Genomic DNA, 14234 nt, shown 5'->3' with positions numbered 1-14234 from the left:
CAAATGGAACAACCATGGAGATGCCCTCTGTATAATGAACTGCATACCTAACAAATGCTGCAACTGGGTGGAGATCAAGGTAGCATTTACTGGCCACCTGTTTAATAGCAAACATCTTATTGGATAGATGGGTTATTGCACCTGGACAAACTTCATGCCTTCTATAGAATATGGAGAATAATAGAGCTAGAAGGTTACTGCAGGGGAAAATTGTATGGTATGGGACATACTGTATAGTAGGGAAAGATAGCTTCAAAAGAAGAAGGTGGTGTCAACTACACTTTAAATTAGTGTTGCCTACCCTGTAACCCTTCATATGTTGCTGTACCCCAACTCCCCGCTCCCTGGTGGTGATAGGGTTTGTACTTAAAAATTACAGCTAAAATACTGTAGGTTGGATAGACGTACGCCTCGCAACTAAAGACAGGCCTTGCTATGATACTGAATTATACTGTTTGCTTGCTCATACAGTATGATATTTTATTGATAGATATGGATTTATTTAATTGCAGGAAAAAGAAAGGTCAAAGAGACAAGCTCTAAAACATCTGACTGTCACTACTATCATGGTAAGGCTAATATCCAATTATTTGGCTTTGAGTTTAAAGATAACATTTCAGTTATTTTATTTGTAAAATGTCTGCTAGAATGAGAAGTATATTTTTCTACTACAGGAGCAGCCTTTCTCAATGAAGTCTGAATCAGGAATGGAAGGTTTCTGCATAGATTTGCTGTCTGAACTTTCTCAAAGCCTTGGCTTTAATTACACCATAAAAGAAGTGAAGGATGGGCGATACGGTGCCAAAGACCAAGACGGAAACTGGAATGGGATGGTTGGAGAGGTGTTAAGAAAGGTACATGGAAAAATGTATCTGAGTACCTTAGAAATACAAAAGCTGGCCACAAATATAATTTATGGAAGTGACACAATGATTCTCCTGGGCGTCAGAAGGCAGCAGACCATAAACCAACCTCATAGCTCACTTGTAATTAGAATATGTGGGTCTATTGAACATTGTCAGTGTAAGATGAACTTAGCCTAACTATACCTGATTTCATGTTTTTTCACCAGGAAGTTGATTTGGCAGTAGCTCCTTTAACAATTACTGCCAACCGGGAAAGAGAACTTGCCTTTACAAAGCCGTTCATGCAAACTGGTATCAGTATCCTACTGAGGAAGGAGGATGCTTCTGAGAACTCGTTTCTCTTTGGCTTTTTAACTCCCTTCAGTAAAGAAACTTGGATAGGAATTCTAGTTGCCTACATGGTCACAAGCCTCTGTCTTTTTCTTGTTGGCAGGTAAGAACATATCAACTAATTGCCAGTCTACTTAACCCCTATGTAGATGCAAAGCTGTACACACCGTTCACAAGAATCTCATTTCAATTTAGCACCAGAAAGTGTGCCAGTCTGTTATTCATAATCCATTTGCTATTATAAAATCAGCTTTGAACAATAATTTCTATTACTGTATTTTGTATTTCTGTGAAATCCACATATACTCCATATCTGTATTCTTAGTCATCGGTCCCAACAGCAAACAATACAACTGTAGTTACATTTTTCCTGCTGGTGGCACAGGTAAAATAGTAACCAGATTAGGGCTTGTGAAGGAAACTGAAGCATAAAATGAAGCTGTCAATTGCAATGATTTTTGTTAAAAGATGAACATGACATAATAAATAGCAATGAATTTGGGCCAACAATGGGGAATGGAAGACATGAAAGAAAATAGATTATCTATTTATATATGATGTATATCTTGTCTTTAAACTAAATCTTACTTTGCAGTTATTTTGCTTTATAACAGAACATTTTTACTTCATTATAGATTAAGCCCTTGTGAATGGACTGAACTGTCAACCGAACAGAATAACTTTACCTTCCTGAATAGCCTTTGGTTTGGAGCTGGTGCTTTCACATTACAAGGTAGGCCATACTGTACCTCTTAAAGTGGTCATACACTAGTCGACCCTTCAAGGTATTGACTCAAGATGAATAATGTAGAATTGTACATACACAGGATAGCAAAATACTATTGTTCCCTTTGTTGTTTAGTAAGGCAGGGGCTACAACTCCTCCCACTTCTTTATCAATAGATGTATCATACATCCCCAACAATGTGCATAAGCAGATGAAACTTTTCAGTTTATACAGATCAACTGTGACCCAAACTGTCTGTCAAAACCAAATCCAGGACTGACAAATGCTGTAGGGTCAAAATTATCTGGAGAAATATTTATCCAAAGTATCCAGACACTCTATTTAAAATGAAATATCCTCATTTAGGGGGCTTGGGTTTTTTGTATTAGTGAACAGAGGCAAACAAACATAACCTCTTCATTTACAATGCCAAGTGTTAACTGGAGTTATTTAAATGTCCCCACCATTAGATTCTGGAAAAGAGGAAATGCATCCTCTGGAGTGATAAGTTTGACTGAAAAGCCTGGATTTGTCTGATGCCAGGAAAATACTGTGTGAATTCATAATGCCGACAATAAAGTTTGGTGGTGGAGGAATAATGGTCTGGGGTTGTTCTCCATGGACTGGACTAGGGCCCTTGATTCACTTGACAGCATAGCTTAAAGGGATACTGGGCAGCTGGGAAACTGACAATATGTCTAGCCCCATGTCAGATTTCAAAATTGAATATAAACAAATCTGTTTGCTCTTTTGAGAAATGGATTTCATCACAGGATTCTGCTGGAGCAGCACTATTAACTGATGTGTTTTTGAACATGTTTTCCCATGACAGTATCCCTTTAAGCAAACCATTTGAGGAAAGCCTTTTACCATTTTATTATTATTATTATTAACATGTATTTATATAGCACCAACATATTGCGTAGCACTGTAAAGTAAATGTGATTATACAACTAAATCACATGAATTATATACATAGAACATATGGAGTTACATACATCACAATCAATACCGGTACAAGAGGTGAGGAAGGCCCTATGCAAAAGAGCATACACTCTAAAGGGAAGGGAGTAATACACAAGGTGTGGGAGTGGGCAAGATTGAATTAAGTGGGTGAGAAATGTTGTACTGTATGTGGTATTGCATTTGGTAGCTAAGCAGAGTGAGGGTAGGCTTCTCAAAAGAAGATTTTGCATTTTAAGAGATTTCTTGAAAGCAGAAAGGTTGGGAGAAAGTCGGACAGACCGTGGGAGAGAGTTACAGAGAAAGGGTGCAGCCTTTGCAAAGTCTTGAATGCGAGCATGTGAGGAGGTAATGAGAGAAGAGTTGAGTAGCAGGTCAGTAGAGGAGCGTAGTAAGCGGTTGGGTGAGTATATAGAGATGAGTTCAGAGATGTAGGGTGGGGCAGAGTTATGAAGTGCTTTTAATGTCATGGTCATTAATTTGATTCTGAAAGGTAGCGGAAGCCAGTGCAGGGATTGACAGAATGGCGTGGCAGAGGAGGAGCAGTTGCTGAGGTGTATGAGCCTCGCAGCAGTGTTCATTATAGACTGGAGAGATGACAGTCTCTGGAGGGGAAGGCCAATTAAAAGAGAGTTACAGTAGCCTAGACGTGATATAACGAGAGAGTGAATAAGAATTTTGGCAGCATCTTGGGTGATAAATGATCGTATTTTGGGTGGAAGTGACATGATTTAATAAGTGACTGGATATGAGGAGTGAATAACAGGGCAGAATCTAGGATAACCCCAAGGCACCGGGCCTGGGGAGAGGGGGTGATAGTGGAATTGTGTAAGCAAACCATCTTCATGTTATTACCCTCGATCTAGAATGGGATGTTGGACAGGCCGGTGTCCAGATTCTTTTGCTCATAAGGTACATGTTCATGTTCAGTGGGGCAGTGTGGTCAAAACTAGCAAAGCTTCCCAACTAGACATGTCCTAGATATTTTATTGACGTGATATTCTTATAATAAGCCTAACAACAAGGGGATTTATTTGAGTGTATTGGGTTGATACTAAAAGGAAATTATATCTAGCTTTTTAATTCCTATGCACTGGAAATAAGCAAGAAATAAAATTATTTTTTTACTGTTAATTAAGACAACTTGTGTATTGCCTACAGCAGTGGTCCCCAACTAGTAGCTCGTGAGCAACATGTTGCTCACCAACCCCTTGGATGTTGCTCCCAGTGGGCTCAACGCAGCTGATTATTTTGAATTTCTGGCTTGGAGGCAAGTTTTGGTTGCATAAAAACCAGTCTACTGCCAAACAGAGCCTCCTATAGGCTGCCAGTCCACATAGGGGCTACCAAATGGCCAATTACAGCCCTTAATTGGAACGCCTAGGAACATTTTTCATTCTTGTGTTGCTCGTGAATCCTTTTACATCTGCATGTTGCTCACAGGAAAAAAAAGGTTGGGTACCCCTGGCCTAGAGGATTCTCATCTTGTGTGTTTGGTTGTTTACAAAAAAGAGTTATGGTTAGAATTGTATCCAATACATGAAACATGTTCTTTAAGCTCTAGTGTCTGGAATTGTAATGAATTGGCAGCACATTTATTATTAATCTGAGAGTTTATTAGGCACTAATACATTACTACGTAAAATTCTATAAAATTCTACTGCAAGTGCTTCTATTATCATTTAATTCTATCAGCACAGTTCTTCATCAATTTCTCCCCTAAGTGCATCTGTTTTTCTTGCCCCATACTTCCTCAGGTACCTTTCTTATTATTTCCTGCATTCTTCTCCCCTCTCCACTACTCCCATTTTTGGTGCCCACCTTCTCTCCTTATTAACATTTTTACCCTTCCGTTTGTGCTTCCCCATGCATAATCTTAGTATTCTTCTTCCTCCAATCGGTGCTTTGCCCCATCCTATGCAACTGTGCCTTTGCCGTCCGCACATTCTCCACATCCCATGTTTTCCCAACTCCTCCTTGATACCTTTTTTGTGCTTATTTTCTTGCTGGTATTACCTTTCCTTTTTTGTAATATTTTTCTACTACCTGCTACTGTACCTCTAAAACTACTGCTCCTTCACCCAAGAGTCTTTTCAGACTTTTCTCAATTTGTGCCGTACTTTCCTCACATCTACCCCTTCATCCCTCTACTACACTTGATGCCTATCTTGTCTTCATGCCGGTAAATCCAGGGTTTCATCTACACATAACCATCTAGAGCACCTGAAGTCACATCTGAAACAAATGCTGAAAAAGAAATGCACCACAACTTGACCATGATATACTAAACTTCATGCCAATATGTGTCTGCACTGGTGAACGTACACAAATTGTTTCATGCACTATTTCATGCAGTGGCCCCCAACAAATGACTAGTGAGCAACATTTTACTCACCTTGGATGTTGCTCTCAGTGGCCTTAAAGCAGGTGCTTATTTTTCAACTCCTGGCTTGGAGGCAAGTTGTGGTTACTTAAAACTAGGTTTATGGCCATATGTGGACTGTAGGCTGCCAGTCCACAAATAGCTACCAAATAACCCCAAGAACATTATTAATGCTTATTTTTTTTACTCTTTTTTAGCTCTTTTTAGATTTGAATATGGATTATGGGTAAAAAAGTTTGGAGACCCCTGATTTAATTGGTTTTACCAAGAAAGCAACATATTCTGTGTAAAAAAAAAATGGTGATTAGCAAATATTGCACTTTGCATTTAGTACTGTGTTTATTAATAAGTCATCCTGTGTGCTGGGTAACTGGGGGATTCCAGAAATTATAGACAGCTGTATAAAAAAATACAATAATGCTACCATAATATTAACCACCAAAAAACGTGTTTGAATTACTGTTGTGCTGGGTGATACTCTGGGAGTGATTCTCAGATTCATAACTTTCTTTCCATAGGTGCAGAACCACACCCAAAATCAGTTTCTGCCCGAATTATAGCAGTCATCTGGTGGATATTTTCCATAGTGCTGGTTGCTGCATACATTGCAAGCTTTGCTGCTTTTTTAAACTCTGACAGTGTGCAAACTACAAACATTCAGACATTTGAAGACTTAGTCAACCAAAGAACTCTTGAGTTTGGAACTATCAACAGCTCTTCCACATTCCAGTTCTTTAAGGTCTGTATTAAAAATTGTATTATATACTTTGTTTGTGTGTATATATATTTTTATATATATATATATATATAATTAAGAAATGACCAGCAACACCGAGATATCTTGTGAAAAACGCAAAGGTGTATTTAAGTTACATGCAAAGCTGTGACGTTTCGGTCCACATATATATATTTTTTTATGTATATATATATATATATATATATATATATACATAAAACCTCCAAAAGGAATCCGCACTCTCAAGGCTTATAGATCAATAAAATTGGTCTTTATTTACAGAACTTCAGTCTGACATTTCGGTCCCATCCAAGGCTTTCTCAAATTGAAGTGCACCAAACATATAAATATATATAGAGATATATATATATATATAATGTGCAAAACAGATTTTTCATGAGCAAAATAATAGGCATAAAGTATATTCATCACAATTTCTATTCAGTGAACGATGGTTGCACATGCAAATGAGGGTTCTGCTTTGGCTCAAGATTCAGATGAATATTTCATGAAATATTTAGGATTTGTCGGAAATCCCAATATAGGGGATTTGGTGCATCCCTAATTTTGGGTGATAAAAGTAGTAACTAAAAATATGAAAACCCAGTAACCATTTTCAAAGTGCCATGCCCCTTAGATCAGAAACATAGAACTTGATCCAATATCCCTTCTAAATCAAACGCCTTAGCTTGTCACTTTCCCCTGGGCTTCTTCCACCCCAGACTTCACATTTTTATTAATGCTGGAGATGTTTTCTCATATATTTGACTTTGAACAGCCATCACCAAAGCCTTCTCATTGTGTATCTTTCATACAGAATTCCAAGAACCCAACATACCGAATGATTTATGAATACATGGATAAAAGAAAAGATGAACTTCTTGTGAAATCATTTGCGGAGGGTGTACGTCGGGTTCGAGAGTCAAACTATGCCTTCCTTGGCGAGTCTGTTATGCAAGACATCATGGTAGCAAAGCACTGTGAACTTGCCAGGGCCCCTCAGATCATTGCAGGCAGAGGATATGGTATTGCTGCTTCAATAGGTATTTCCCAGAGACGTTTAACCACACTCACATACACACATCATGTTGTAAAATAACACCATGAAAATGTTATTATAAAATAATAGTACCAATTATCCTCCCTACCTTGTACAACAATACAACAATGACTCCACCTACTGATAAACTGCACACAAATCACTGATATTCAGAATATCTAAAGGAAGCACCACCCAGAAAGTGGCAGATTTTATAATAGGACTGGAGAACCCTACATATTTGTTTTTATTTATTTTATTTTTTTTAGAAGAAAAAACATTAGGAAGAGTGTATGATAAATAAACCTGTTTTCCAAGAGTGTGCAATATTAGTTTTTCTGTAATGCAACCAACTAATTTGTGTTATTTAGTAGGTGGGCATTCTGACTCCAGAAGCTCTATGTTAAAACCAATGAAATCATTAAAGGTTTTTTTCACCTTTAAATTGAATTGTAGTATGATACATATATTCTAAGATAATTTGCAACTGGTCTTTATTTTTTCATTTTTGTAGTTTTTGAACTATTTAGATTTCTGTTCAGCAGCTATTTGCCTGGGTCCAATTTTTCCCTAGCATCTAGGCAGTGGTCTGAATAAGAGACTGAAAGATGATTCGGAGAGGGCCTGATTACAAAGATAAGTAGCATAAAGTAACAATAACAATAAAAATGTAGCCTCACAAAGTAATCATTTTGGCTGCTGTGATCAGTGACCCCCATCTGAAATTTGGAAAGAGGCGGGAGAAGAAATAATTAAAAAAACTATAAGAAATGAAGACCAATTGAAAAATTGCTAGTAGATTATGCTTTAAGATACTGAACATGAACTTGGTGAAATATTAATGGAGAACTCTTAAAGCTGACTCATGGGGGCAGATTTATTAAAGGTCGAATTTCGAAGTGTACTTCCAAGAATACTTTGAAATTTGACCATCGAATGGCTATACTTCGAATATCGAAGTCGAAGTTCTTTTAACCGAATTTGACTGTTTTGCGGTTGAAGTAAAATCGTTCAATCGAACGATTAAATTACTTTGACTACAAAAAACTTAGAAAAATGCATTAGAAGGTCCCCATAGGCTAACATAGCACTTCGGCAGGTTTAATTTGGCGAACTATTGAAGTCGAAGTTTTTTTAAAGAGACAGTACTTCAATTATCGAATATTCAAATTATTTTACTTCGAATCGAATTTGAAGTAAATACGAAGTCGTAGTATCCTATTCGATGGTCAAAGTATCCAAAAAATTACTTTGAATTTCGAATTTTTTTACTTAGAAAATTCCCTCAAATTCACTTCGACCCTTGATAAATCTGCCCCATGCTGTCTATGACTTATTGAGACAAAATCTGTAAGATTTAAAAAACAAATCCTATCTATTCCTAATTAATTTTGAATATAAATATAAACACATATTTTTATATTCAGGTAAAACCCACATTTGTCACAAAAACTCCTATTTTATTTGTTTCACAGACTCTCAACTTATCAAACAATTAAGTATTGCCATTTTGGAACAAACCGAGTCAGGGAATATTGAGTACCTAAGGAAAAAGTGGTGGGACAACACCTGCTCCATGAAACGCAGTGCTGGATGGAACCCAGTGCAGCCACATACCCTGGGAGGAATATTTCTCATTCTTGGTATTGGTTTGGCTTTGGGAGTTATAGCAGCTTTGATTGAGCTTGTGTTAAAAGCCAGGAACAATGCAGATCAGCAAAAGGTAAGTGTGATTTTTTTTTTTCTGTGGAAAGACAAGTAATATAATCAAAATAAATTGCAAAGCTCCAAAAACTGTGAGTGTAAAAACAGAAATGTTGCTACCCTACATGATCAGAGCATATTGTGTATTATATCTAGTCCCTATAATATTTCCCCCCTCTCTGGCAAGTTGCACAGCTCTTAACATTAATTTATAACAAACAGGAGTCTTACAATAATCCAAAAAACAAGGGATACTCTATTACAGTTTCTATAGAAGGAAAGAGGTCATCCTCTCAAGAGACTCTTAAGCCAACTGGGCACAGGAAGTCAATGTCACTTATGGTAATAACTGGTTTTATTACTTTAACAATAAACCTCCTGGGGCTCTTCTCCTGTCACTTTTATTTAACTAAAGAAGGGCTACACCAGCTTCCGGGCTGTGGTCCAAGGAAAACCTAACCTACAAAGGCCAGATAAATCAGATAACCACTTTGATCCTTGCCCAAAGAGTTGTTATTCCTTCCTGAGAGAAAATTATTCCACAAGAAGGCAAAGAAAAACACAGAAAACATCCTGAATAAATAATTTGTGAAGCCCTGAGGACCAAGATGTGCTGCTTCACATTCAACCCACTCTAACTTATCGCTGTTCCATTGAACAATTGTACATCTTTTGGCTGTGCAGGTCACATACTTACTGCCCTGGACAAAAACAAGTCCTCCTTTTGTTGAGTAGCCCATCCTGCTTTATTGAGTTGCAGGGGATGTTCTGATGCCATTATTCTAGCAGCAACAGGAAAAACTATTCTTCTGCAATGTAGCAAAAGTCCTTTACATGTTTTCAAAACTGTATTCTCATTTATGGAGGTCAGGTCTTGTTATTAAAATACCTTGCTGTGTGACATACAAAATCCCTGTAAACAGTACTGAAACCTTATGCTAATATTACATACTGTAGCTTTAAATATATATTATTTGTGACCCAAAGGAAGGCAGTAACAAATGTGCCTCCACTTTTTCACATTGTAAGCCGATGTTAACGTTCTTTATTCCTTATGAGTTTGCCATTTGGCATTAATATATGTGCCACCAGCTCGTCTCATATAGGTATGGGACCAGGCCCGGACTGGCATTCTGTGGGTTCTGGCAAATGCCAGAGGGGCTGCTATAAGGTGCTATAGAAAGTCAGTATCTAGTGGGCTGGTGGAGGCTTTTTGGGCCTCTGTGTGGGCTGAGTGGACTTCTGTGTACCTGAAATGTCAGGACCTATTTTAGTTCTCAGTCCAGACCTGTATGGGACCTGTCATCCAGAATGCTCAGAACCTGGGGTTTTCCAGATACCTTAAAGGGATCCTGTCATCGGAAAACATGTTTTTTTTAAAATGCATCAGTTAATAGTGCTACTCCAGCAGAATTCTGCACTGAAATCCATTTCTCAAAAGAGCTAACTGTTTTTTTTATATTCGATTTTGAAATCTGACATGGGGCTAGACATTTTGTCAATTTCCCAGCTGCCCCTGGTCATGTGACTTGTGCCTGCACTTAAGGAGAGAAATGCTTTCTGGCAGGCTGCTGTTTTTCCATCTCAATGTAACTGAATGTGTCTCAGTGGGACATGGGTTTTTACTATTGAGTGTTGTTCTTAGATCTACCCGGCAGCTGTTATCTTGCGTTAGGGAGCTGCTATCTGGTTACCTTCCCATTGTTCTTTTGTTTGGCTGCTGGGGAAGGAAAGGGGGGGGGGTGATATCACTCCAACTTGCAGTACAGCAGTAAAGAGTGATTGAAGTTTATCAGAGCACAAGTCAAATGACTTGGGGCAGCTGGAAAATTGACAATATGTCTAGCCCCATGTCAGATTTCAAAATTTAATATTAAAAAACGTTTGCTCTTTTGAGAAATGGATTTCAGTGCAGAATTCTGCTGGAGCAGCACTATTAACTGATTCATTTTGAAAAAAAATTTCCCATGACAGTATGCCTTTAAGTCTACTAGAAAATCATATTAACATTAAATAAACCCAATAGGCTGATTTTGCTTCCAATAAGAATTAATTATATCTAAGTTTGGATCAAGTACAAACTACTGTTTTATTATTACAGAGAAAAAAATTTTTTTTAGAAATTTTGATTTGGATAAAATGGAGTCTATGGGACCAATTTACTAAAGGGCGAAGTGGCTAACGCTAGCGAAAATTCGCCAGCATAAAGTCATTTCTTTACTTCACTGATTTACTAACCGGTGCTGGTGTAAATTCGATAGCGAAGCTACTTCTCACCCTTACAACAGGCAAAGTTGCGCTATGGCCACCTCAGACCAGGAGAAGTGCAATAGAGTAGATAGGGCTTGCTGGCATCTTTTACTTTTTTAAGGATGATAGGCTGAAAAAGGTTGTAAATTTTTTTGGGGGTACCCTCCTTCCCCCCTACATTTCCTAACATATATGGCACCTAAACTATACAGTGGGCACATGTATAGGACAAAATAACAACTTTATTTTATGAAGCTTTCCCAGGCTTGTGTAGTGTAATGTATTTGCTGTTACATATACGTCCATTGTACTTTAACTTGGCGCCATATGCAAATTAGACATTGATAGCGTAACTTCGATTTGCTTGACGAATTAACGCTAGCGCAACTTCAGATTTTAGTGAATTAGCGGTGCCTGGCGAAGTGCGGCAAAGCCAACGCTGGTGCAACTCCGAAAGTAAGTAAATTTGCCCCTATGGGAGATGGCCTTTCCAGAATTCATGCTATTGCCTAGAATAGTAATAACACCTGGCAGGTCCACCAGATATGAAAGAAAGGTCATTCCCTCATAGTCCTTTAACAGGGGTTACTTAAAACCATTTTGGGGAGTGGTAATTTTACGGAGTTCACCGACGCCATCTTCTTCCACGCGATCTTCTTCCTGCTTTGACCGACGCATGCGCAGTAGGAGCATTTCACCGGTACGATCTACTGCGCATGCGCCAAAAGTCACGAAGCTTAGTGACTTTGGTGCATGCGCAGTAGATCCGTACCAGCGAAATGCTCCTACTGCGCATGAGCCAAAATGCCGGTCAAAGCAGGAAGAAGATCGCGTGGAAGAAGATGGCGTCGGTGAACTCCGTAGACTGGACCTGCGCAGAAGGGTAAGTAACAAGTTAGGGGCATTTTCCCAGCGGGACAGGTAGGCCAGGGGGGAGGAGGGAGGGAGAGTGGGCAACACACGGGAGGGGGGAGGGTTTTTGCGCTGACTGGGTTTCCTTCTCCTTTAAGTAAGGAACTTGCACTCTGTTTTAGGATTACTTATCTTATATTTACAGGTATAGGGTCTGTTATCTGGAAACCAACTATCCAAAAAGCTCCAAATTACAGGAAGCCATCTCCCATAGACAATATTTTAAAAACTGTTACAAAAAAGTTACCAAACTTGCCCGAACTGCCTCCCAACGGCTAAAATGTAAATCGCCGGCGTGATGGCAATCGGAGCGATTCGTTTTCCGAAGCCACCCGAAATTGCCTCAAAAGGAAACTTTGTGCGACTTCGGAAAACGAAGTGCTCCAAGTGCCATCCTGCCAACGATTTAGATTCTAGCTGGTGGAAGGCAATTCAGGCAAGTTTGGTTGCCCCAAAGAGGAGGAGATTTGTCCCCAGGCGACTAATCTCCCCGAATCTTAGTGTGTTTCTCTGCCCTTATTTAATACATTTCTCAGCAGCATCTCTGGAGTATTAGCAACTATCGTATCAATTCTAACAGCTGCCTGTAATGAAACCCAGAGATTCTGCTCAGCAGGGACAAAGATAACAAATGTATCAACTAAATATACCAATTTAGATCAGTTTACAGGGTTGGCGACCCCCCCTCCCAGAGCTGCTTTAGAAGGTGAAAATTGATACTTTACACTTCAATATTTTTTAGGAGATGTTTCTTGTATTTACAAACACATCTGCTTCTTGTTTCTAGAAGTCTTGCTGTTCTGCTTTCTCCGAGGAAATGGGAGAGCGTCTTGGAACAAATAAAGAAAACCAGGGAGCAGTGGACAGTGTGAAATCATAAGAAGATTCTGTTGCAGAAAGGATCAACTTCATGATTTTTTTTTTAGCTTTACTACTTATGTGCTTTGCTGTACTAGTGAGCTGTTAAGTATGCATGACTGTATTGTTTTAAGAGAAATACATTCCATGGGTGGAATTTGTCAGAGATCTTTCTGATCAATAGGCATAGTTATACTAAACTTGTACTTATCTTAATCTTCCCAGGACAAATCCCTGGATGCCAATTATAAATTGCTTTGTATACACTGAACATTGTCCTCCTACATTTGTTTGATCAGTCCAGCAACCTACAACCATTATCTTCCTAATTTTTACAGTACAACTGAAGGGATTGTAAATGAACAAAGTCTTGCATCCCTTTATTTGAATTAAGGGATACATTTTTCATTGCAAGTGTGCAGGGAATAAAGCAGGAAAGAGGAGGGTACAAAGTCAATGCACACGGTACATGGGAAATTAACATTTTTAACATCAGAATTATCAAAGTTGTGGGATTCCAGCTATTGTAGTAGTACCTCCAGCTTTAACTTTAGTCTGAAAGCCACTGGTTCAACATTGCTGATGTAATCAGGATGTATCAGTTAATGACAAATGTGTTTTGTAACTTCTATGAGGTCTGGCAACAAACTACCTTAAATGAGGCCTTTAGATGTAACTTCCTATTTGACAAGTTACCTTGTCTTGTTTATCTTGTTGCTATCCAAACCTTCCATAAGTTAGGGCATTTACATAAAGGACTTAATGTAGCAGCACAAGAAGAATTTTAGAGTGCCAAATTAAACCCTGCACTTACACATTTTTGGTACAAAACCATTGAAATCGATTTCTGTTAATGTAAGTACCAGATAAAATATAAGTTGATAGAGAGCACATGGTGCCTGCCTTCATTTCTGTCTATAAGAATGCTGTTTTCAAATGTTATCCTTGCAAGATAGACTTGCATTTAGTATTTGAGATGTGAAAAGAAGTCAGTTGGATAGTAGAATCAAGATTAAAGACAAATCTAACTCTATTAAATACTATGCTTTGTTAAGTGCAGAGGAATGCTGGGATAGATACAGGATTCACTGGAGTAGCAATGTAGCAGTAGATTATAATAAACATACATATATGATTGCCTTACAAGAGGTATGCTACATCAGCTGAACGTTACTACAAAAATTCACTTTAATTGCCACTCCTCCATGTTTCTTTCCAGTGGTCCTTCTTGCTACTGATATCACCTGCTTCCCAGCCCAGCTATTTTACACTTTGAAGGAGAGAAAGGAGATGACACACTGGAGAGGAAATACATTGGGAGGGTATATCATACAAAACATCTACTCTGAAAAATTAAGCAGTTACACAACACCTGGATAATGTGAAATGTCCACAACGTTGTAAGATGTCCCACATGCTGTGATTGTTTCATTCTAGATGTGCCAATTGTTCTTTTCTGGCATATA

At 38.4% G+C, this 14234-nt stretch overlaps 1 protein-coding gene across 1 annotated transcript in view; it reads left to right on the top strand.

Moving 5' to 3' along the window:
* The window catches only part of grik5-like.1.L (glutamate receptor KA2 L homeolog), a gene marked incomplete at its 5' end in the record, with an annotated part of 28771 nt that extends 15196 nt beyond the window's left edge, over positions 1-13575 (top strand). The window contains 8 exon segments of the mRNA NM_001087617.1: positions 513-569; positions 675-854; positions 1073-1299; positions 1832-1929; positions 5788-6008; positions 6823-7048; positions 8520-8767; positions 12698-13575. Coding sequence (NP_001081086.2) covers positions 513-569; positions 675-854; positions 1073-1299; positions 1832-1929; positions 5788-6008; positions 6823-7048; positions 8520-8767; positions 12698-12790 — 1350 coding nt within the window.
* Positions 13576-14234: the final 659 nt, after the last annotated feature.

The sequence above is a fragment of the Xenopus laevis genome, chromosome 7L (genome assembly GCF_017654675.1).
Source record: "Xenopus laevis strain J_2021 chromosome 7L, Xenopus_laevis_v10.1, whole genome shotgun sequence".
Classification (NCBI taxonomy): domain Eukaryota; kingdom Metazoa; phylum Chordata; class Amphibia; order Anura; family Pipidae; genus Xenopus; species Xenopus laevis.
The sequence above is the reverse complement of the archived record's forward strand: the minus strand, read 5'-3'. Positions and strand labels throughout refer to the sequence as shown.